The following is a 21,906-nucleotide window of genomic DNA, read 5'->3' on the forward strand; positions in this document are numbered from 1 at the left end:
ATGTACATATTTTCATTGATTTTGTTGATTGTAGTGTTATCTAGAACAGTGGTTTTCAAAATTTAACATGTCTATAAATCACCAGTTAATCCTTTAAAATTCTAATGTGTGTCAGTATTTCTGGGGTGGACCTAACAGTATACATTTCTAACAATCTCCCATGTGTTGCTGATTTTGCTTGTCCATGACCACATTTTGAATAGCAAGAATCACCTTTCCTTTAATGATACGACAATTTTGAACACAAAAAAAGACTTTGGTTTGAAGGAGTATAGTCCTTCTTTCCTGAATTTTAAATTAATTAGGAGAGTTAATGAAAGACAGGGACAGCTCGGAGGCAATCAATAAAGAATCTCCAAACTTCACTTTTTTTCAATGGTTTCCTGCCTCCAGCCCTCAAAATTAAAAAGGAAAAACTTCCCTTCTCATTCACTTCACGCTTTTAGTAGCTGTCAGCATGAAGCAAACCTGGCTGATCTTAGCTGTAATCCCTTTACCTGCTTCCTGACTTCCTTGGTTGGAGTTGCTTAATGTCCAAACATTTAACTCACTGTTCTCATATGACTTCCTGATTTACCTCAAATCTAGATGGTTCTAAGAGGACCAGGTGAGAGAAATAATAAGCATCTCACCCATTCCTGCTTTGTTCACCACTTCATTTTCCCTATATCTCAATGCCTGATACCATGTCCATAGTTACTAAAATTCCACGAAGTTGTGTACTTCCCTCTGTTGTCCTGGAACATGTGTATGTATTTTCTTACTGTGTTTCTTCCCCATTCCTCATCACAGCTGTCTGCTTCTAAATAATATACTTTTTACAAAGGACAATTTCCCTGTTCAGCAGGTGAAGCCATATTAGAGTGCTAATGAAATTAACATTTTAAGATAATTTGTGATTTGGTTTAATTAAAGGGGAGGGATTGTACAGTTTTTGATTCAATCAGAGAAAGAAGCTATTTGCTCTAGTGTCTGAAATTGTAAATGAGGATCAGAGTCACTTGATGAATAGAAAAGACCTTCTCTTTGAAAAATACAGTAAGCTACAGACAAAAAAAAATTCACTCTTCACAATACTTTTACACTGGATTGCTTAATACTTACCTGGTGAGGTAATATTTACTCCCAAAGCTACACGATTAAAGGATGCTTGGGAAGTAATCAGTTTCCCTTTATTTTCTAGGATTGTACATGGTTCATCCAGTCATTGCATTTGCTTTTAGAATTGGAGTTTAATGAAGAAAAACTTTAATATGATGTACTGATTCTTCATCTTCATTAAATGAAACTGTTACTTACAGAAATATTTCCTTTTTTCTTTGTTTTTAGGCTGGCGTTGTAAGCGGTATGGTCACCGAACAGGCGACAAAGAATGCCCTTTTTTTATCAAAGGCAACCAAAAATTAGAACAGTTCAGAGTAGTAAGTAGAACCCCACCTTGTCAATTTACATTTTTCAGAAGTAGTGAATATTAACGAACCAGGGAGTAATTGGCGAACTGGAAATTCACATAGAACACATTCTCAGAGATTTTTGGCCAGAATATCCAGTATTGACTACATCTCTTGTTAAATTACATTTGTGTGACAGATTAGTTAACAAAAAACTAACTTTTCATTAAAGTGTTATTTGTTTATACCTTGGGAATAGTGATTCTTTTTCTAAAGCAGACATTTTTATTTATTCAATCACTTGTTTTCAGTTATATAAAACATAATAACTATAATTAGGGTTTTAGTTTCCCATTTTTTTTTAATGTTTATTTATTTTTGAGACAGAGTGCGAGCAGGGGAGGGGCAGAGAGAGAGGGAGACACAGAATCCAAAGCAGGTTCCAGGCTCTGAGCTGTCAGCACAGAGCCCAATGCGGGGCTCAAACTCGTGAACCTTGAGATCATGACCTGAGCTGAAGTCAGATGCTTAACCAACTGAGCCACCCAGGCACCCCTCCCAGTTTTTAAAGAGTAGATGTCTTTATAAGCTATAAGTGTGTATATAAATTATATATGCTCTTTAGACAGTAAAATAGACTTATCATTTCCTCACTTTATTTTAATAGAGTCATCTCCTAAAGGTGTTAATTTACCATTCAGTAACTGCTTCTGCCAAGTGAAATATGCTACTGTCTGGATGTACTGAGGTTATCAGTATATGTCAAACTGGGGTCAACATTATTTAAGGTTTTAAGGAGTTTAAGATGTTGTGTTTTAATTTTAATAATCTGAAATAATTTCTTTTTGATCAATCATTCCACTTAAGTGGATTGTTGGTTTTTACAGATAGTATAGAACATAGTTTGATGATAAATCTCAAAAACTTTGAACATATTCTTTTTCCTTTTTTTTGACCAGAAACCCCATTTCCAAGAATTTATTTTAAGGATATAAGAGAACATCAACATATACATACTGTTTATGACTAAGGATATGTATGCATAATGATAACTCTCATATCATTGAAACGATGGAAACTGAAGAAAAATTGGAAACTTTATAGTCTAATATATCAACATAAATTTCTGTAACATACAAATGATTCAGTCATTAGGAATTATTATTTTAAGACTTTATTTTTAGAAAAAAAAAAGGTTTTATTTTTAGGGGCATCTGGGTGGCTCAGTTGGTTAAGCATCTGACTCTTGATTTTGGCTCAGGTCATGATCTCACAGTCCGTGGGTTTGAGCCTTGTGATGGGCTCTGTTCTGACAGCAGGAGCCTGCTTGGAATTCTCCATCTCCTTCTCTCTCTGCCCCTCCCCACTCACATGTGCATTCTTGCTCACTTGCTCTCTCTCTCTCTCTCTCTCTCAAAAATGAATAAAACATTAAAAAAAAAGATTTCATTTTTAAATCATTTCTGCACCCAGTGTGGGCTTGAACTCACAACCCCCCCAGATCGTGAGTCACATGTTCTACCCACTGAGCTAGCCAGGTACCCCATAAATTATGTTTTAGAAGACATGAAAAATGTTCATGAAGACACAAGTAAAAAACAATAGAGTTGTACATGTAATATGATTAATAATTTTTCATAAATTTAATGATATTGATTGAAAGAAAGAGACAAATATTAATAGTAATTATCCCCAGGTAAGAAGGTAATAGGTTTTTTTAACATAATTTTTTTTTAATATGAAATTTACTGTCAAATTGGTTTCCATACAACACCCAGTGCTCATCCCAACAGGTGCCCTCCTCAGTGCCCATCACCCACCCCCCCCATCAACCCTCAGTTTATTCTCAGTTTTTAAGAGTCTTTTATGGTTTGGCTCTCTCCCTCTCTCTTTTTTTTTTTCCTTCCCCTCCCCCAACATCTTCTGTTAAGTTTCTCAGGATCCACATAAGAGTGAAAACATATGGTATCTGTCTTTCTCTTTATGACTTATTTCACTTAGCATCACACTCTCCAGTTCCATCCACGTTGTTACAAAAGGCCAGATTTCATTCTTTCTCACTGCCAAGTAGTCTTCCATTGTGTATATAAACCACAATTTCTTTATCCATTCATCAGTTGAAGGACATTTAGGCTCTTTCCATAATTTGGCTATTGTTGAAAGTGCTGCTATAAACATTGGGGTACAAGTGCCCCTATGCATCAGCACTCCGGTATCCTTTGGGTAAATTCCTAGCAGTGCTATTGCTGGGTCATAGGGTAGATCTATTTTTAATTTTTTGAGGAACCTCCACACTGTTTTCCAGAGGGTCTGCACCAGTTTGCATTCCCACCGACAGTGCAAGAGGGTTGCTGTTTCTCCACATCCTCTCCAGCATCTATAGTCTCCTAATTTGTTCATTTTAGCCACTCTGACTGGCGTGAGGTGGTATCTCAGTGTGGTTTTGATTTGTATTTCCCTGATGAGGAGTGATGTTGAGCATCTTTTCATGTGCCTGTTGGCCATCTGGATGTCTTCTTTAGAGAAGTTTCTATTTGTGTTTTCTGCCCATTTCTTCACTGGATTATTTGTTTTTCAGGTGTGGAGTTTGGTGAGTTCCTTATAGATTTTGGATACTAGCCTTTTGTCTGATATGTCATTTGCAAGTATCTTCTCCCATTCCGTCGGTTGCCTTTTAGTTTTGTTGACTGTTTCCTTTGCGGTGCAGAAGCTTTTTATCTTCATGAGGGCCCAATAGTTCATTTTTGCTTTTAATTCCCTTGCCTTTGGAGATGTGGCAAGTCGGAAATTGCTGCGGCTGAGGTCAGAGAGGTTTTTTCCTGCTTTCTCCTCTAGGGTTTTGATGGTTTCTTTTCTCACATTCAGGTCCTTTATCCATTTTGAGTTTATTTTTGTGAATGGTGTAAGAAAGTGGTCTAGCTTCATTCTTCTGCATGTTGCTGTCCAGTTCTCCCAGCACCATTTGTTAAAGAGACAGTCTTTTTTCCATTGGATATTCTTTCCTGCTTTGTCAAAGATTAGTTGGCCATACTTTTGTGGGTCCAGTTCTGGAGTTTCTATTCTATTCCATTGGTCTGTGTGTCTGTTTTTGTGCCAATGCCATGCTGTCTTGATGATTACAGCTTTGTAGTAGAGGCTAAAGTCTGGGATTGTGATGCCTCCCGCTTTGGTCTTCTTCTTCAATATTACTTTGGCTATTCGGGGTCTTTTGTGGTGCCATACAAATTTTAGGATTGCTTGTTCTTGCTTCAAGAAGAATGCTGGTGCAATTTTGATTGAGATTGCATTGAATGTGTAGATAGCTTTGGATAGTATTGACATTTTAACAATATTTATTCTTCCAATCCATGAGCATGGAATGTTTTTCCATTTCTTTATATATTCTTCAATTTCCTTCATAAGTTTTCTATAGTTTTCAGTATATAGGTCTTTTACATTTTTGGTTAGGTTTATTCCTAGGTATTTTATGACTCTTGGTGCAATTGTCAATGGGATCAGTTTATTTTGTTTTTCTATTGCTTCATTATTAGTGTATAAGAATGCAACTGATTTCTGTACATTAATTTTGTATCCTGCAACTTTGCTGAATTCATGTATCAGTTCTAGCAGACTTTTGGTGGAGTCTGTCGGGTTTTCCTTGTATAATATGTTATCTGCAAAAAGTGATAGCTTGACTTCATCTTTGCCAATTTTGATGCCTTTGATTTCCTTTTGTTGTCTGATTGCTGATGCTAGCACTTCTAACACTATGTTAAATAACAGCGGTGAGAGTGAACATGGCTGTCGTGTTCCTGATCTCAGGGGGAAAGCTCTCAGTTTTTCCCCATTGAGGATGATATTAGCTGTGGGCTTTTCATAAATGGCTTTTATGATGTTTAAGTATGTTCCTTCTATCCTGACTTTCTCAAGGGTTTTTATTAAGAAAGCATGCTGAATTTTGTCAAATGCTTTTTCTCCATCGATTGGCAGGATCATATGATTCTTTTCTTTTTTTTTTCTTAATGTGATGTATCACATTGATTGATTTGCAAATGTTGAACCAGCCTGCAGCCCAGGAATGAATCCCACTTGATCATGGTGAATAATTCTTTTTATATGCTGTTGAATTCGATTTGCTAGTATCTTATTGAGAATTTTTGCATCCATATTCATCAGGGATATGGGCCTGTAGTTTTCTTTTTTTGCTGGGTCTCTGTCTGGTTTCGGAATCAAAGTAATGCTGGCTTCATAGAATGAGTCTGGAAGTTTTCCTTCCCTTTCTGTTTTTTGGAACAGCTTGAGAAGGATAGGTATTATCTCTGCTTTAAATGTCTGGTAGAATTCCCCAGGGAAGCCATCTGGTCCTGGACTCTTAATTTCTTGGGAGATTTTTGATAACTGATTCAATTTCTTCACTGGTTATGGGTCTGTTCAAGTTTTCTATTTCTTCCTGTTTGAGTTTTGGAAGTGTGTGGGTGCTTAGGAATTTGTCCATTTCTTCCAGGTTGTCCACTTGGTTGGTATATAATTTTTCATAGTATTCCTTGATAATTGCTTGTATTTCTGAGGGATTGGTTGTAATAATTCCATTTTCATTCATGATTTTATCTATTTGGGTCATCTCCCTTTTCTTTTTGAGAAGCCTGGCTAGAGGTTTATCAATTTTGTTTATGTTTTCAAAAAACCAACTCTTGGTTTCATTGATCTGCTCTACAGTTTTTTTAGATTCTGTATTGTTTATTTCTGCTCTGATATTTATTATTTCTCTTCTTCTTCTGGGTTTGGGGTGTCTTTGCTGTTCTGCTTCTATTTCCTTTAGGTGTGCTGTTAGATTTTGTATTTGGGATTTTTCTTGTTTCTTGAGATAGGCCTGGATTGCAATGTGTTTTCCTCTCAGGACTGCCTTCGTTGCATCCCAAAGCGTTTGAATTGTTGTATTTTCATTTTCATTTATTTCCATATATTTTTAAATCTCTTCTCTAATTGCCTGGTTGACCCATTCATTCTTTAGTAGGGTGTTCTTTAACCTCCATGCTTTTGGAGGTTTTCCAGACTAACCCAGAAAACTGCCAGAAGACTAGCAGAATGGACTCTTCAGAGCCAAGCTTAACATAATTTTTTGGTAACATTTAAAATTTCTACAAATTAGATTTATTCTTTTTTAAAATTGAGATAGTTTACATACTGTAACATTCCTCCTACATGTATTCTTATTTTTAAGTAATTCAAGTCACTTTAAATTATCTGGACTTCTGGGGCACCTGGGTGGCTCAGTCGGTTAAGTGTCTAAGTCAGGTCATGATTTCATGGTTCGTGGGTTTGAGTCCTACGCCGGGTTCTGTGCTGACAGCTCAGAGCCTGCTTCAGATTCTGTATCCGGCTCTCTTTGCCCTTCCCCCACTTGTGCTCTGTCTCTCTGTCTCTAAAATAAATAAACATTAAAAAAAATTATCTGTACTTCTGGTATACTTGCAGACTTTGTTTGAGGTACTTAACATATATTTTTGTGTACCTATAAATGTTCCATTCTTATGTATCATTTTGTAATTCACTTGCTTTTCTTAATACCATTTCTTAATCACCTTTCCAAACAGAACAAAGCAAATTACCTCAATATTTCTACCTTGAGTAGTATTACATGATTCTGCCATGGTTTATATTCTTGTAAAGGATATTTAAATTACAATCTGTATTTTCTAATTAGAAAATTCTTTGTTAAAGCCTCAATAGGGGGGCGCCTGGGTGGCTCAGTCAATTAAGCATCAGACTTTGGCTCAGGTCATGATCTCGCGATTTGTGAGTTCGAGCCCTGCGTCAGGCTGTGTGCTGACAGCCCAGAGCCTGGAACATGCTTCAGATTCTGTGTCTCCCTCTCCCTCTGCCCTTCCCCTGTTTGCTCTGTCTCTCTCTGTTTGTCAATAATAAATAAATGTTTAAAAAAAAATTTTTTTTAAAAAGCCTCAATAGGTTTGCAGGGACGGTAACCCTTAAGGATTAGAACTTTTTTTTTCATTTTTATTTTAGAGAGAGAGAATGTGCAAGCAGGGAGAGGGGCAAAGGGTGAGAGAGAGAACCCCAAGTAGCCTCCATGCTCAATGCTCAGCACAGAGCCCAGCTTGAGGCTCGATCCCATGATCTCTGGACCATGACCTGAGTCGAAATCGAGTTGGATGCTCAACTGACTGAGCCACCCAGGTGCCCCTAGAACATATTAAATGTTACACCAAACAGGAAAAAAACCTGGTTTCAGTGAAATAGAGATTTAATTTTAATTTAACTAAACAGTCCATGAATCCCTAATCCAACCTTACCCTTCTCTAACCCTCAAGGCACATGAAGATCCCATGTATGACATCATACGAGAGAATAAAAGACATGAAAAGGATGTAAGGTGAGGTGGTCCTGGTGATAACAATACCCTCTTATATAAAGTTGGAAACATCCATTCTGGTATTAGATGAGTGGTTTAGTAAATATGGTACTTTAATTTAGTTGTGAAATGTGTGGAAGGCAGGAGTAATCACTGGAAAGGCCAGTATGTGGGGAATGAGCAGGCCAGCTTTGTTCTATCCGGGTTGGCTTAAAGCAGTGTGTTTGGCCCAGCCTGCTCATACCACTGATAGTTGATGTTGGCAACCAACCATAGCTTAGTTTATCTTCTCCAGTGTCTTTAAGGGTCTGAGCTATTGTGAAAAATGATCCTTAGACATGAACAAAGATAGGGTGAAGAAACGGGAGAGTTTGTTTTTCCCAAAACTGGTGACACCAAGTAATAATTGTTTTGAGGAGGTAGATTACTTGAGCAGTTGGGGGCGGTGAGTAAGGAAAGTAGGCATCTGTTAGAAGTTCTGTGGTAAGGACTCGAGAAACATGCAGAAATATTTAGGACAATGAAAAGAACACAGAATGGCTCATATACTGGTTACAGTCCTGTCAAACAGGCATGGACGTGGACAAGAATGGGGAAGACATGCACAAATAAGTACCGTCTTTCGCAAGGTGGTTATTCATGACAATTTTTACCCTCATTGCTGCTCTCACATCATCTTTATCTACAAGTTTTTTAAAATATGGTTCTTTGGTCAAACTTCTGTTTAGGATACAGCAGTTAAAACAGTTACTGGAGGATTCCACCTCCGATGAAGATGGCAGCAGCTCCAGCTCCTCAGAATGTAAAGAGAAACACAAGAAAAAGAAGAAGAAAGAAAAGCATAAGAAAAGGAAAAAAGAAAAGAAGAAGAAGAAAAAACAAAAGCATAAGTCTTCCAAGTCGAATGAGAGTTCAGACTCGGACTAAGACTTGACCTATTCCATGTTCTCCTCTCAAAAATCAGACACTGTGGCCCCAGGCCAGAGGGTGTGGAATCGGGGAGGACTTGGAGACCCCAAGAGAGCAGGGCATTCGGTGTCACGCGTGTGAATTCTCACCTGCCTTCCAGCGAAGACGTGACCCCTGGAGGGTGAGTTGTGCCTTCCCTGGTGCTGGCTCTGGACAGTGGCTGATTTCAGGCAGGAAAGTGTTGTTCATTGTCTTCCTCCCACTGATCCTTGCAGTTTGTGATTCCTTCCAGCTGCCTCTGCCAGGGGGGTGAGACTGAGGGAATGAGTCTCTGAGGAAGCTCCAGGTGCTACTTGCAGCCTTCCCCTACCCCTGGGAGCGTTCCCAGAATTCCCAGAGACTCCAGGCATGGCTTTTCTCTGTTGTCGAGGATAATAAAAGCTCATTATTTATTTTTTAAGTGTAGTAATTTTTTATTTCTTAATAATGCATGCATGTGCTCCAAATTTAAAAGGTACATAAGGTTTTTAATCATGACAATTCTTCCTTTTCTCCCCCAGCCACTCAGTTCCCTTCCCCAGTGTCTAATGTTACCAATTTATTGTGAAGTCATCAGGATATATTTACGTATCATAGAAAAAGTTTTTTTCTCTTTTTAGCATGGTATGAACATTTGTCGGCACCAATTTTTCATTTTTGAAAAAATGTTAGAGAGAGATTGAACAGGAGCAGGGGAGGGGCACAGAGAGGAGGAGACAGAGAATCCCAAGCAGCCTCTGCACTGTCAGTGAAGAGCCCCACTCGGGCCTCTAACTCACGAATCATGAGATCATGACCAGAGCCAAAAACCAAGAGTCAGATTCTTAACCGACTGAGCCCACCAGGTGCTCCCATTTTTTCATTTTTTAACTCAACAGTATAAAGCATGTTGGGCTTTGCTGCACTCAAAAGACCTATGCTCATAAACCCTGGCATGATTGCTTGAGGGTTTTTTGGAGGGGTGGGATACCCTGTAATAACATTGAAAAATTACGTATTTAACTTGCTTAGTTCTTACTGCTATTTTCCCACAACTATTATTATTTCTAGAGTAGTAGATTCAGAAAAATTATAAGGTGATCCAGATTACTGTACTGGGTCAGCTACCCACATCCTCAAATACATCCTCATCCTGTTGGCTAAGCACAGCTCACCTATGAACAGCTGCAGCTGAGGCAGCTCAGCTGGTTGGGGTGGTACCTGAAGCTAGGGGAGAGTGTCTGTTCTCCGCTGAGCCAAAGTGGAGCCAGATCTTGGTCATAAGCAGGTGTCCCTCCCTCTCCACTAGCATCTGTTGCTGCTCTCATCATTCAGGGTCCCTGGAACACATTATTCCTACTTTTTGCCACTTTCCCTGAGGTTTCCCCTCTCTAAAGAGTGGCTGATGCAGTCCAGTCTGGCTCCTTCTCTAGCTCCCTTCAGTAACTGTTCCTAGCCTTGGTCTTAGAAAGTTTATCTCAGTAACACAATTGGCCCAGATTAGAATGACCAGGATTTGTTATTTCTGAAAACTGTAAGGCCAGTTCATTCAGCCGTGTCTTATATTTACCCTAGGCATCCTAGCTGAGCATGCAATGGGAAAATTCTCCTTCCAGGAATTTTCTTTCTCCTGCTGGAAACCCATTCCTGATAAACATATTCTGTTACAATATGGGAGAATAATATCGATGATTCTTAAACTACGGAGCAGCAAAATCACCTGGAGTAGCTGTTGAAAGAGATTCCTCTGTCCTGTTCCTAGAGTTTTAGAATTTCTGATTTACTAGGTCTTGAGTGGACTGGAGAGTTTGCAATTCTGACAAATGCCCAAAGGATGCTGATGCTATTGGTTTGGGGGCCAGACTTGGAGAACCACTGCTCCAAATGTTAAACCTCTTCTTGAAGCCTTCTTCCACTTCCTGCTTTAACTGGAATCTTGCCATCCACTGCAGCCTTTGCAAGTTAATTCCTCCTCTCTCACTCCAGGTTTCTCTGTCTTCTGTTTCTGGCCTAGATTCTGTGGTCCTTTCCTTCAATCTGTCGTATCCCTTCACCGGTCTTGTTGCCTGGTTTACCCAGAAGAACCTCACACTAACCTCTTCCTCCTCTGTTCCAATTCCCAGACCGCTGAGCCCATAAAGCTCATCAATCAAAAGTTCTTCATCCTGAAATCTCTCCCTTCAGACTCAGTACTCTCCAGTCCTATTTAGAAAATCAAGAGAAGTCACCAGAACTCCTTCTACCAAGGTATATATCAACCTGTCATCATGGTTGTGGTAGGCAGAATTATAAAGTAACCTCCAAGATTTTTTGCCCAAATCTGTAGAACTTGTTACTATAATGGATTTTATTCCCATGATTAGATTATAATACACAATTGATCTTTTTGTAACTGTGGATGGTCAGAACCAAATCACATGGTGTTTTTAAAACCACAAGTTTTTAAATTTTCTGACAGGTAGCAAAGAGGAAGTCACATTCCGAGTTTGAGAAAGACATAATGTGCTTTTGGTGGATTTATTTTAAAATGAAGGGGTCCAGGCATCTGGCTGGCTCAGTCAGTAAAGCATGCAACTCTTGATCTTGGGGTTGTAAACTGAAACCCCACATTGGGTGTAGAGATTATTTAAAATCTTAAAAAAAAAAAAAAAGTTAAAAAAAAGGAAGGGGCCATATAGCAAGGAAATGGGGCAGCTTCCAAGAGGTAAAAGCAATCGTAGTCAACAGCCAGCAAGGAAATGGTCACCTCAGTCCTACAGTACTTGCAGGGAACTCACTTCTGCTAATAGTCAAAATGACCTTGGGCACATATTCTTCTCCACAGCCTTCAGGTAATAGCCTAGCCCTGCCCACACCTCATTTTGGCATTACAAAGTGCTAAGCTGAGAATCTATTCTACCCAGATTTCTGACCTACAGACCTATGAGATGATAAATGGGTGATGCTTTTATTTTTCATTTTTTAAAAAATTCAGACTTATTTTTTTCAGAGCCATTTTAGGTTCACAATGGAAGTGAGCAGAAACTACAGAGATTACCCATATATTCTGTGTCCTCACATACCCACAACCCCACCTCTCACATCAACACCAGAATGGTCCACTTGTTACATTCGATATCCTACCCTAGCGCACCTATCTCCCACAGAGGCTTCTGCCATGGGAAGTTGTGATTTTCCGTGTCTGCCTCTCTCTCCAATTTTTGGATCAGTGGTTTTGTCATGACCTCCATTCTTTGATGAATTTAGGGAGATTTGGTAATTTTTTAGTTCTTCTTACTTCTCAGGACAGAGTGAAGACTCCCTTCTACTCCTGAAACCAATACTATCCTATATATTAACTAACTTGAATCTAAATAAAAAGACTTCTTATCTCTTCATATGCTAGTCCAGAAACCGGAAGTCAACGGTTATTGTTTTAAGCCACTACGTTTGTTGAAATTAGTGACATGTCTGGAAGCTTCTTTTGGGCAGAGACCATCTTGTTTCATGTTCTAGTCTCAACTTTGTTTATTTTGAGAGAGAGTTGCATGTGCACGTTCGTGTGCAAGCAGGGCAGGGGCAGAGAGGGAGAGAGAGAGAGAGAGAGAGAGAGAATCTCAAGAAGGCTCCATGCTGAGCATGGAACCCAACATGGGGCTCAATCTCATGACCATGGGATCATAACCTAAGCCAAAATCAAGAGTCAGACACTAAACTGACTGAGCCACCCAGGTGCACCTCTAGATTCAACTTCTTTTATTTCTTTTGAGAAAGAGAAAGCACAAGTTGGGGAGGGTCAGAGAGAGAGGAGAGAGAGAGAATTCCCAGCAGTCTCCACACTGCCAGCACAGAGCCCAATGTTCAAACTTCTGAGCCATGAGATCATGACCCGAGCTGGTCAGATGCTCAACCGACTGAGCCACCCAGGTGCCCCTAGACTTCTAACAGAATGTGAATTTATTAGAAGTACTGTTACATGCTCCAGTTGGAACCTGATTTAGAAGTTGTAGTGGATGCTTTGTTGTGCTACTGGTATCTGCCTAGTTCCCACTGCTGACTTTCGGACTAAAATATTTACACTCCCACCTGCTGGGATGGCTAACTGACAACTTACAACTGACTTCCCCTATCCAGGGATTTGATCTTTCTTGAAGAAAGCCACAGTACCCAAGGTCATGCTTCCTTTCTAAGGGTCATCCTGTATCACTGACTGGTCAGTGCACGGGTATAGGGGTGTCCTATTACCCCAGCTGAGAAAATTCTGCAGGATCATTGCAGCTCAGGAGCTCCCAATTGGATTGGCTGAGGTCTTTGTTGTTGCTGCATCATATCCAAACTTCTTCCCTATGCTTAATCATCCTTTCTTTGCCCCTTCAGAGATTTTACTCCCCAAAGCACTCTCCATTAAAGCACTCCCTGCACACAAATCTTCATGTCAGAGTCTGACCCCAAGGAACTCAGTGTGCCATGGGGTATAATAACTGCTTGGGAAAATGAAACGGAAGGTGGTATCAGGATGTACCCTTCATTTTGGACTCCAGTTTCCAAACCTATGCTTGACTTCTCATCTGGTCTCTAGAATAAAGACTTTGGGAAGGATTACAAAGCAGGGAAGTGTTCATTGGAGTTGTCCTCTTTTTCTGTTTCCTCTTCCATATACCGGCATTACCATCCTTCCTAACTTCTAGGGTCCAATATCTTCCTACTAGCCAGAGAGCCCCAGTTATGGTCCATTTAAATGCCTTGAATTAGTTTACCCACACTTCAAACTCCTATTTCACAGGTGTCAAAAAAGCAATCAGATTCAACTCCTGTTAACACATTAATGAAAAACCACACTCTTTAATCTTCTCATGGGGATTTATAGGTGAGTGAATCAGACTGTTGGAATTTGAATGAATCAGAACTGTTGGTAGGGAGTTAGAGTAGTGGAATGCCTTCCTGTAGTTCCCAAATAAGCTCAGAAGTTGGATTATCTGGACTCAAGTGTTCCTTATTGTTCAGTTATTCCAGCCTTCCCATTTCACTTATGTTCTGGGCTTGGAATGTTGGTGGGAACAGTGCCAAGGACAAAACTGTTCATTTAAATTGACACTAAGCCATTCATTCACAAATACTTGAGTGCATATGATGTTCCAGGCTCTATACTAACTATTCCATGGAGATAATCTACTGGAGACAATAATCTATAGCCCTAAGGAATACATGGTCTCAAGGTTGAAAACGTTGTAACTGTCCTGTGATATGTCACATAATGGGCTATGAAAGTGAAAATGCAGGTGTTACTAGAAGACACATGGGGGGGCGCCTGGGTGGCGCAGTCGGTTAAGCGTCCGACTTCAGCCAGGTCACGATCTCGCGGTCCGTGAGTTCGAGCCCCGCGTCAGGCTCTGGGCTGATGGCTCAGAGCCTGGAGCCTGTTTCCGATTCTGTGTCTCCCTCTCTCTCTGCCCCTCTCCCATTCATGCTCTGTCTCTCTCTGTCCCAAAAATAAATAAACGTTGAAAAAAAAATTAAAAAAAAAAAAAAGAAGACACATAGGAGAGTCACATAATCCAGCCACGGGTGGGGATAGGGGTCACAGATAATTCTCCTAGAATATCTACTCCATCTTTTAAATAGGAGTTAGGCAGGAAATAAGTCCGATCTTCTCATAAGACCAGCTTTAGAAACCGTATCATCTTTTGCTTGCCTTTTTGCATCTCATCTGAAAACATGCAGTGCCATCACTTTTTACCATCTCCTTAATCCATCTTGAGAGATACTTTGTTACCATATGGAGTTAAAAATAAAATATAGTTAAATATATATATATATATATATATATATATATATATATATATATATATATATAATTAAAATCACTGGACAACTTAGAGGCAATATTGAGTGGATCCATCCATATGTATCAAAATATTGTTGATACGATCACTCAGAGAGCCCTTCCAAGAGGTTACCCTAGTCTCTCCATATCTGCCAAATACCTATATCTTATAATTACTCTTAGGACATATAAACATTTTGGCACCTAGCCACAGACTTAACCTGTATCTTTATTGGGAGAAGACTGGTTCCACAAATTTACCATCTAGGTCATAGGTTCCGAGTATAAGGAACTCTTGTTTGCCTAAAGTTTCCCTTGTTTCTACAAGTGTATACTGGAAGTAAGTAACATACTACAAACCACCATGGGACTTACCCATCAGTGGACCTACTATATGCCTGGGTTTCCATTTATAAAAAATGAAAAAGGTACCGTCTCTCTCTTCAGGGTAGTTCCTGTTCATGGGGAATCCATCTATTTAGTCTGTCCTCAACTCTGCCATCCTTTTCCCCATATTTAAAGGTCCCTGAGATTATAAGACAGTAATAGACATGGCAGAAGTATTCAGGAATGACCCAACTCTGTTGGTGTTACCAGCGATGTGGCCATTTTGAGACGGGAACGAAATGCTTGAGAATCACACACATACACAATTCAATTTATTTGCTGTTTTATATCTTTTAATTGCAAAGGCTTTACAATGTCATATTTTCTTGTTTGTTGGTGTAACAGCTTTATTAGATTAAATCAATGGATGATCACATGTTCTAAACCACCATAATGATGCAATATTTAGTTCTTTTATGTAGCTGGAACTCAGTATTTGTTTCCTGTAAAATAATAGAATAATACAGTTCCTTAAATCAGCTGTAAAACTCAAGATATCTTATATAAAGAATCATTACTAATATCTTTAATTTTCATCTTTAGGATAAAGTTAAAGGTCTCAACATTTTGCTGGAGCATGATTATCAATCTTTACTTTATGACCGCTGCAAGGCAGGAATGGCCCATTTAAAAAGCCAATAAGCACTTTCTCCCTGACACCCCAGGCCTAGGGGTTAAAGGCGTGGCAGGGATACTCAATGCCAAGACCCAGTGTGAAGAGAAGCCTGTCAAACTACTAGACCTTTAAGGGAGATCCTGAACTTCCAGTGCCCAGCTCTACTAGCTCTAACCTAGGACACTTTGAACCAGCAGGATAACTTACAAAATCCCATATAACATACAACACACTACCATAACAGCACTGGTGAATTAAATGTGGAAAACTGACATAAAAATGACACTCCACAGAATGAAAAGGCTTAGGCTCCAATCTGCTTGTGAGCAAGGATCTATATAGATACAGGTCTACTACCCAGTTAGAATGCTGCCATTTTTCACTGCCCACAAGCAGTGTTAGTTTTAGAGGACAGAACATGCACTGAGTAGGAAACCCCAAACAAAGCCCTAAAAGCTAATCATGACATTGAAAACTGGACACCGGATAGATACCAACTCTATACCTGCTGGCTGTTTCCTAAACTTTACAGCATCTGCCTCGAATCTGTTTGAAACTTTGTAAGGTACCTTGCTTTTCCATCTCTCACAGTTACCTGAGGGAAGAAGTGATTCATACAGCAAATAACCCAAATTGCTTAAAAAAAAACAATGGCAATAAATAAATAAATAAATAAATAAATAAATAAATAAATAAATAATACATCTTTCAAGAAAACCTATTTTTCAAGATCCTATTCTATATCATTCTACAGTCCTTAGCAATAAAAAAATGTAACAGACATAATCTAGAGGTTCACCCTGAAAATTACCATCTTCACTGCATAACCAAGAGTAAATTGAGGTTATCTTCTTCACAGGGCTGTGATAGGATGGAAAAAATGGATTCCTACACACTGATGAGAAATGACAGCAGAGGCAAATGAGACTTTAAGAAGACTAAAGGTAAGATGGCCAGTGTTCTGGTTTAGGAGCTAAGACTGAGCTTAATTAAATTTCCTGCGGGTCCTTATGCATCCCATTCAACCCTTACCTGCTTCATTTCACTTTTGCACCCCAGATACAATCATCCCCCAGGCTCTACTTTGGACCCTTCCCACTCGTTTGAGCCCCCTCCCTAAAAATACGGTGATCCAAACTCCAGCTTCAACCAGGTGTGCATGACCTGCTGGTCCAGTCCTCCCACTGACAGCCACACATAAAGCAAAACAAATTCCCTTCACAAGTTTACTTTACCACAGATGTTACCATTTTTTCTAGGTACTCAAGTTCAAAACCCAGCCTTCTATTCTTAAGGAGTCAATTTCATTAATGAATTCTCTGAGATGTAAAACTTTACTCCCATGAGAGTTAAGACCCTCATCATTTTATATCCAAAGTTCACTTAAACTGACTTTATACAGGGGTTTTAGCCATATAGGCAGAGTTCAAATTCCTCCTACACTGTACTGCCAGCTGAAGATTCCTAGAGCATACTTCTTCCTGTCCTTTATTCAGTTTGCTTTGGCACCTCCTTATTGCCTAGAGGAAAAACATCTAGAAAGGAAAATATCTACTACTTTAGCCCATTCTGCTTAGACCTACCTTCTCAACTCAACATAGGTCTCCCCTCTGGCCGGCTGGTCTCAAGCTCAATCCCTGAAACACACTTGACCTGCCCTGGCTGCCCATTTGATAAGCTCATGCTGCTGTCTCCATTCCCACTTCAAACCACAGTCCCCAAATTTGTATCACAATTCACTGCCTCCACAGGGACTGCCCATTCTCAGCAACCACCTACCTCAAAGTCCATCTCTCCTTTTCTCTCTCAACCCCACTGTCCTTTAAGACCAACCAGCTCTCCATCATCTGCTACAGCTCTTTATTTCAAATTACATTACAATTTCCTGGAATGCAGGACCTCAGACTTGGGATCTCTGCCAATCCTGCACACATGGGCATCTATAATTGTTTAAGAACATACTTTCAAAATGGAGAAATACTATTGATGTACGGCTGCCTTTGCCTCCAGGATGTGGTATGGAACCACCATAGACAACCAAATAGGATCAGCCCATTAGTCACTTACATTCCCATAACTTGTGAGAGGCTCTCTTAGACTCCAGTCCCTTCTGCATGGCCATCATACGTTCCCTTTGGATCCTGCCATCCTGTCCTGTCACTTCATATACCATAGGGATGCTCTCATATTCAACATGCTTTAACCTGTCCTTATTTCTGGTGGGCCAGATGATAAGTTGAGGAGGGAGAGACCACTCAGGTGGCATCCTGATTATCCTGCTGGCATTACAATAAATCCTTCTTTTTTTTTTTTTAATTTTTTTTTCAACGTTTTTTATTTATTTTTGGGACAGAGAGAGACAGAGCATGAACGGGGGAGGGGCAGAGAGAGAGGGAGACACAGAATCAGAAACAGGCTCCAGGCTCTGAGCCATCAGCCCAGAGCCCGACGCGGGGCTCGAACTCACAGACCGCGAGATCGTGACCTGGCTGAAGTCGGACGCTTAACCAACTGCACCACCCAGGTGCCCCTTTTTTTTTTTTTTAATTTTTTTTTTTTTTAATAAATCCTTCTTTTTGAGGAATTCACAGGGTCTGGTGGACTAACTTCTTCAAAGAGGCATTCTACCTCATACATTTCACCTTCAACTTCCTCTTCCAACTCACAGTCTTCTGAATCCTCAGGAAGAACAGTGTTCAAGGCAGCATTTTCTTCAACAAATACACTATGTTACCACTTGAGAAGTTGCTCAGGGTTTTCTGCTTTCTGCCTTTCACAGTCTTTTTAATTTTGGCACACTTTTTGAAGTTCTCATGATACTCCTCCTCAATCTCATCATTTATGGTCATTTTTTCTTCATTTGTGTTCAATTTCCTATTCCTGATTGACTTTCTCTGTGATCCCTTAGTTTTGTAGTCTAGTCATGACTCATCTTTGGAAAGCATTTGCTCAGGGGATTGCTCCAGCTCTGCATCTGCCACTGGCTCATATCACACTGAATGCCTCCATCAGCCTGGTTGAACTTGGCCAGCGAGATAGGAGGAGGGACATAATTCTCAGGGTAGCTGTTGCTCTGTATCACTTCAACTTCATTCATGTTCACAGGGAAGCCACGGCCCCCACTACCATTGTCTAGCATGCTTTCCTCAATGCGAAGGGGACTCTGGGATTGGACTGTAGGCTCAGGTCCTCAATGGCTTTATTGCTGGGGCAGACCGGCCTTTCCTGCTGGAGCTTATTGCCATCTCCAGAAGACAGGCACAGATTTGAGTTCAGGGTATCCTGGATTCTATCTCTGTCTTTTGCTTCATCTGGAGAAGATAGGAATTGGAGAGCAGCTGCATAGTTTTTTTCTTTACCCAAGTTCATATTCATGATGGAGCCCAACTTTACCACATCATCATGTCTTACATCATGACACTGCTCCAACCAGACAGTGCTTTCTTCATCTTTACATGTAATGCCCTCTGTACCCTCATGAGGGAAAGTTCTATTTTCCCAAGAACTCTGTGAAATCCTATTGTCCTGCACCATCTTCTCTGGCATGGCTTTACCATAAGCTAGGTCATACAAACGCATAGTTTCCTTCAAAGTCTTCCAGAACTGCGTTACAAGGGATCCTTTGTTCTAGCCTCATTTTCTCTTTCTCAGATGCATAGCTTCCTTGAGGTGATGTCCTATACAGGCTGTTATTAGAAGGGCTCTTACCGTGTAGCTCCCTCTTTTGGGCAACAGAAGACAAAACGCCATCTGTTTCTTCAGGAATGTCCATTTCTATGTCAATATTAGAAGTAGGGATACTGGTCACCATATCACCTTCTGAGTGGGTGCCTTGTTTCTGAGTCATGTTCTCAGCCTGCTGAGGTTCAGTCTGAGTCTCTCTCGTTTTCTTTTTCTTTCTATAGCCACTACAGTGCTGGAAATGTGCTGTGTTATAAAACATAGGTCGTCGGTTAAGTGTAGTGGGCAATGGTGACTGAGGAACAAGGAAGCCAGGATACTCACTGAGTACCACTGAATATGGAAAATACAGACTTCATTTCTGAAACCTGGAAAGAGAATACAGTAGTCACTCTGTCTCCTGCAGCTGGTCCCAACATTCAGCCAGTACACAGCCAAGTGGCCACACCAAGTGTTAAAATATGGCATTTCTTCCATGCTAGTTGGTAGCTAATGGCCCCCCACTTTCTCCCCTCAGGATTCAACAAGTGAAAGGGCAATGACCAGAACAGTGGGGCCTCCAGCACCCTCCTTCACTACAAGAGCAGGCATCTGTTCTGACTGGTTGCCAGACCATCAGATAACATATCATGAATCACCCCTACTTAGTAGTGGCGGTTTTTCAAAGAGACCAAGCACCCACTAAGCATAATTCCGGATTGTTGTGGCTGAAGAAAGAATAATTATGTCAGCTCTTATAGAGCAAAGGAGAACAAAAGTCCTTTGTATGTACAAGCCTTTCTAAACCTGTTCATTCAGCACTATTCATTCACACATATACACATCTTCCCCCATTTTCCATTCTTTAGGGGTAAACAGTGCAGTGGTGCCAGGAATGACAGACACATTTCTCTCATACAAACTCATTTAAGGAAAGGCATTTGCTTTTGCAAAACAGATGTATACGATTAACAAAGTTAAGATAAAACCTCTTAGTATATAAAAGCAGTAATTATACTCAGATCAGTGTTTATGAGGCAGTTTACTCAATATAGTGAGGTTGATCTTATGAACTCAATTTCACTGTTTAAGACTGCATCAAAATGCCTGTCGGACCTGGCCTGATGTATTTATACCTACAAGCTCATGGGTTTCTTCCTGTATTGAAAGTAAACAGATAAGTCTCACGTTGGGAGTTCAACACTGTCTATAGAGGTTAGAAGCCAACAGAATGAAGTTCATGACTCAGATAACTTCCTACCATATGTTGTACCATATCATACAGTGGAACAAAATACCATAATAGCAGATCTCTGCCAGTAGAATCTACCACAGGACCCTATTCAGGCACTTACTGCAAAAACATAGGTGTTAAAGTTTTGTCACTCACTAATCAAAATCCATGGCTACTCTTTGTAATACCTTCCCTCTTCTACCATGCGAAGGACTTTGAAGTCCTCTCCTATGTTTTTACCTCAGTAACTACTAGTAACTTCCTTTACCCATCCCCCTGACATTCACAGGTCTGTAGTCCATACTACCTCCAGAATTATCTTTTTCTTTTCTTAAGTAATCTCTACACCCAACTGTAGAGATTACCCAACTGTGGGGCATGGGGCTCAAACTCATGACCCTGAGCATCAAGAGTCAGATGCTCCACCAACTGAGCCAGCCAGGTGCCCCCAGAATTTTATTTCTGACTCAACTGTGACCCCTCCTCACTCCAGACACAGTATTTGAAGGGCTTATCACTGCCATTCAGGAAATGAGGAACAATGACCCCATTCTTTAGGGTACCATAAAGGCCCTTATTATCTGATTTGTATCTGTATCATCTCACTGTCCCACTAAGCCTGTAGGCTCTAGCCATATGTGGATTCCCCACAGGCCAACTTCTCTTCACTTTTCTGGAAATCCCTCCTTCCCTACTTCTTCCAACTGCTACCAAAATCTTTTGTGTGTGCGTGTGTGTGTGTGTGTGTACAGATACATCTGTATCTGTATACAGCTGTATGTGTGTGTATAATATATATATATGTATGTATATATATATTATACACACATATGTATCTGTATACATATATATACACACACACACATTTTAAGTAGGCTTCACACCCAGTACAAAGCCCAGTGCAGGACCTGAACTCACATCCTTGAGATTAAGACCTGAACTGAAATCAAGAGTCGATGTTTAACTGACTGAGCCACCCAGGTGCCCTAAAACATTTCTTTTTTTTTTTTTTTAACTTTTTAAATGTTTATTTATTGTTGAGAGAGAGAGATGAGTGGGAGAGGGGGCAGAGAGAGAGAGAGAGAGAGAGAGAGAGAGAGAGAGAGGGAGACACAGAATCCTTAGCAGGCTCCAGGCTCTGAGATGTCAGCACAGAGCCCGATGCAGGGCTCGAACCCACAAACTGTGAGATCATGACCTGAGCCAAAGTCAGACACTTAACCGACTGAGCCACCCATGCCCCCTTGCTTTTTTTTTTCTTAAAAATTTTTTAATGTTGATTTATTTTTGAGAGAGAGAGAGAGAGAGGGCGCATGCGTGAGCTGGGGAGGGGCAGAGAAAGATACACACACACACACAGAATCCAAAGCAGGCTCCAGACTCTGAGCTGTCAGCACAGAGCCTGACGTGGGACTTGAACTCATGAACCATGAGATCATGACCTGAGCCAAAGTCAGATGCTTAACCCGCTGAGCCACCCAGGTGCCCCAACCTTTTGTTTTTTAAATGGAAATCTTGCCACTTGTGATAACAGATGGA

At 40.3% G+C, this 21,906-nt stretch overlaps 2 protein-coding genes across 11 annotated transcripts in view; both read left to right on the plus strand.

Annotated features, from left to right (window-relative positions):
* Positions 1–21,906, plus strand: part of LOC106968679 (RP9, pre-mRNA splicing factor) — a 209,694-nt gene that overhangs the window by 180,728 nt on the left and 7,060 nt on the right. For 3 of the 6 annotated variants that reach the window (XR_008296738.1, XR_008296739.1, XR_008296737.1), the window contains exons 7-8: positions 10,791–10,914; positions 16,333–16,417. The gene's annotated coding sequence lies outside the window, so the exon portion shown is untranslated. The remainder of the gene's footprint in view (positions 1–10,790; positions 10,915–16,332; positions 16,418–21,906) is intronic. The other 3 variants (XR_008296742.1, XR_008296741.1, XR_008296740.1) reach the window with 1 other exon arrangement.
* Positions 1–21,906, plus strand: part of LOC106968681 (retinitis pigmentosa 9 protein) — a 39,311-nt gene that overhangs the window by 10,345 nt on the left and 7,060 nt on the right. For 3 of the 5 annotated variants that reach the window (XR_003425923.2, XR_003425922.2, XR_003425921.2), the window contains exons 4-7: positions 1,330–1,421; positions 7,700–7,761; positions 8,469–8,830; positions 16,333–16,417. Coding sequence is in view for 1 of the 5 variants with exons in the window: in XM_027075233.2 (XP_026931034.2) it covers positions 1,330–1,421; positions 7,700–7,761; positions 8,469–8,667 (353 nt within the window). In the remaining 4 variants the exon portion in view is untranslated. Of the gene's footprint in view, positions 1–1,329; positions 1,422–7,699; positions 7,762–8,468; positions 9,104–10,790; positions 10,915–16,332; positions 16,418–21,906 lie in introns of those variants that run through there. The other 2 variants (XR_003425924.2, XM_027075233.2) reach the window with 2 other exon arrangements.

Source organism: Acinonyx jubatus, chromosome A2 (assembly GCF_027475565.1).
Source record: "Acinonyx jubatus isolate Ajub_Pintada_27869175 chromosome A2, VMU_Ajub_asm_v1.0, whole genome shotgun sequence".
NCBI lineage: Eukaryota > Metazoa > Chordata > Mammalia > Carnivora > Felidae > Acinonyx > Acinonyx jubatus.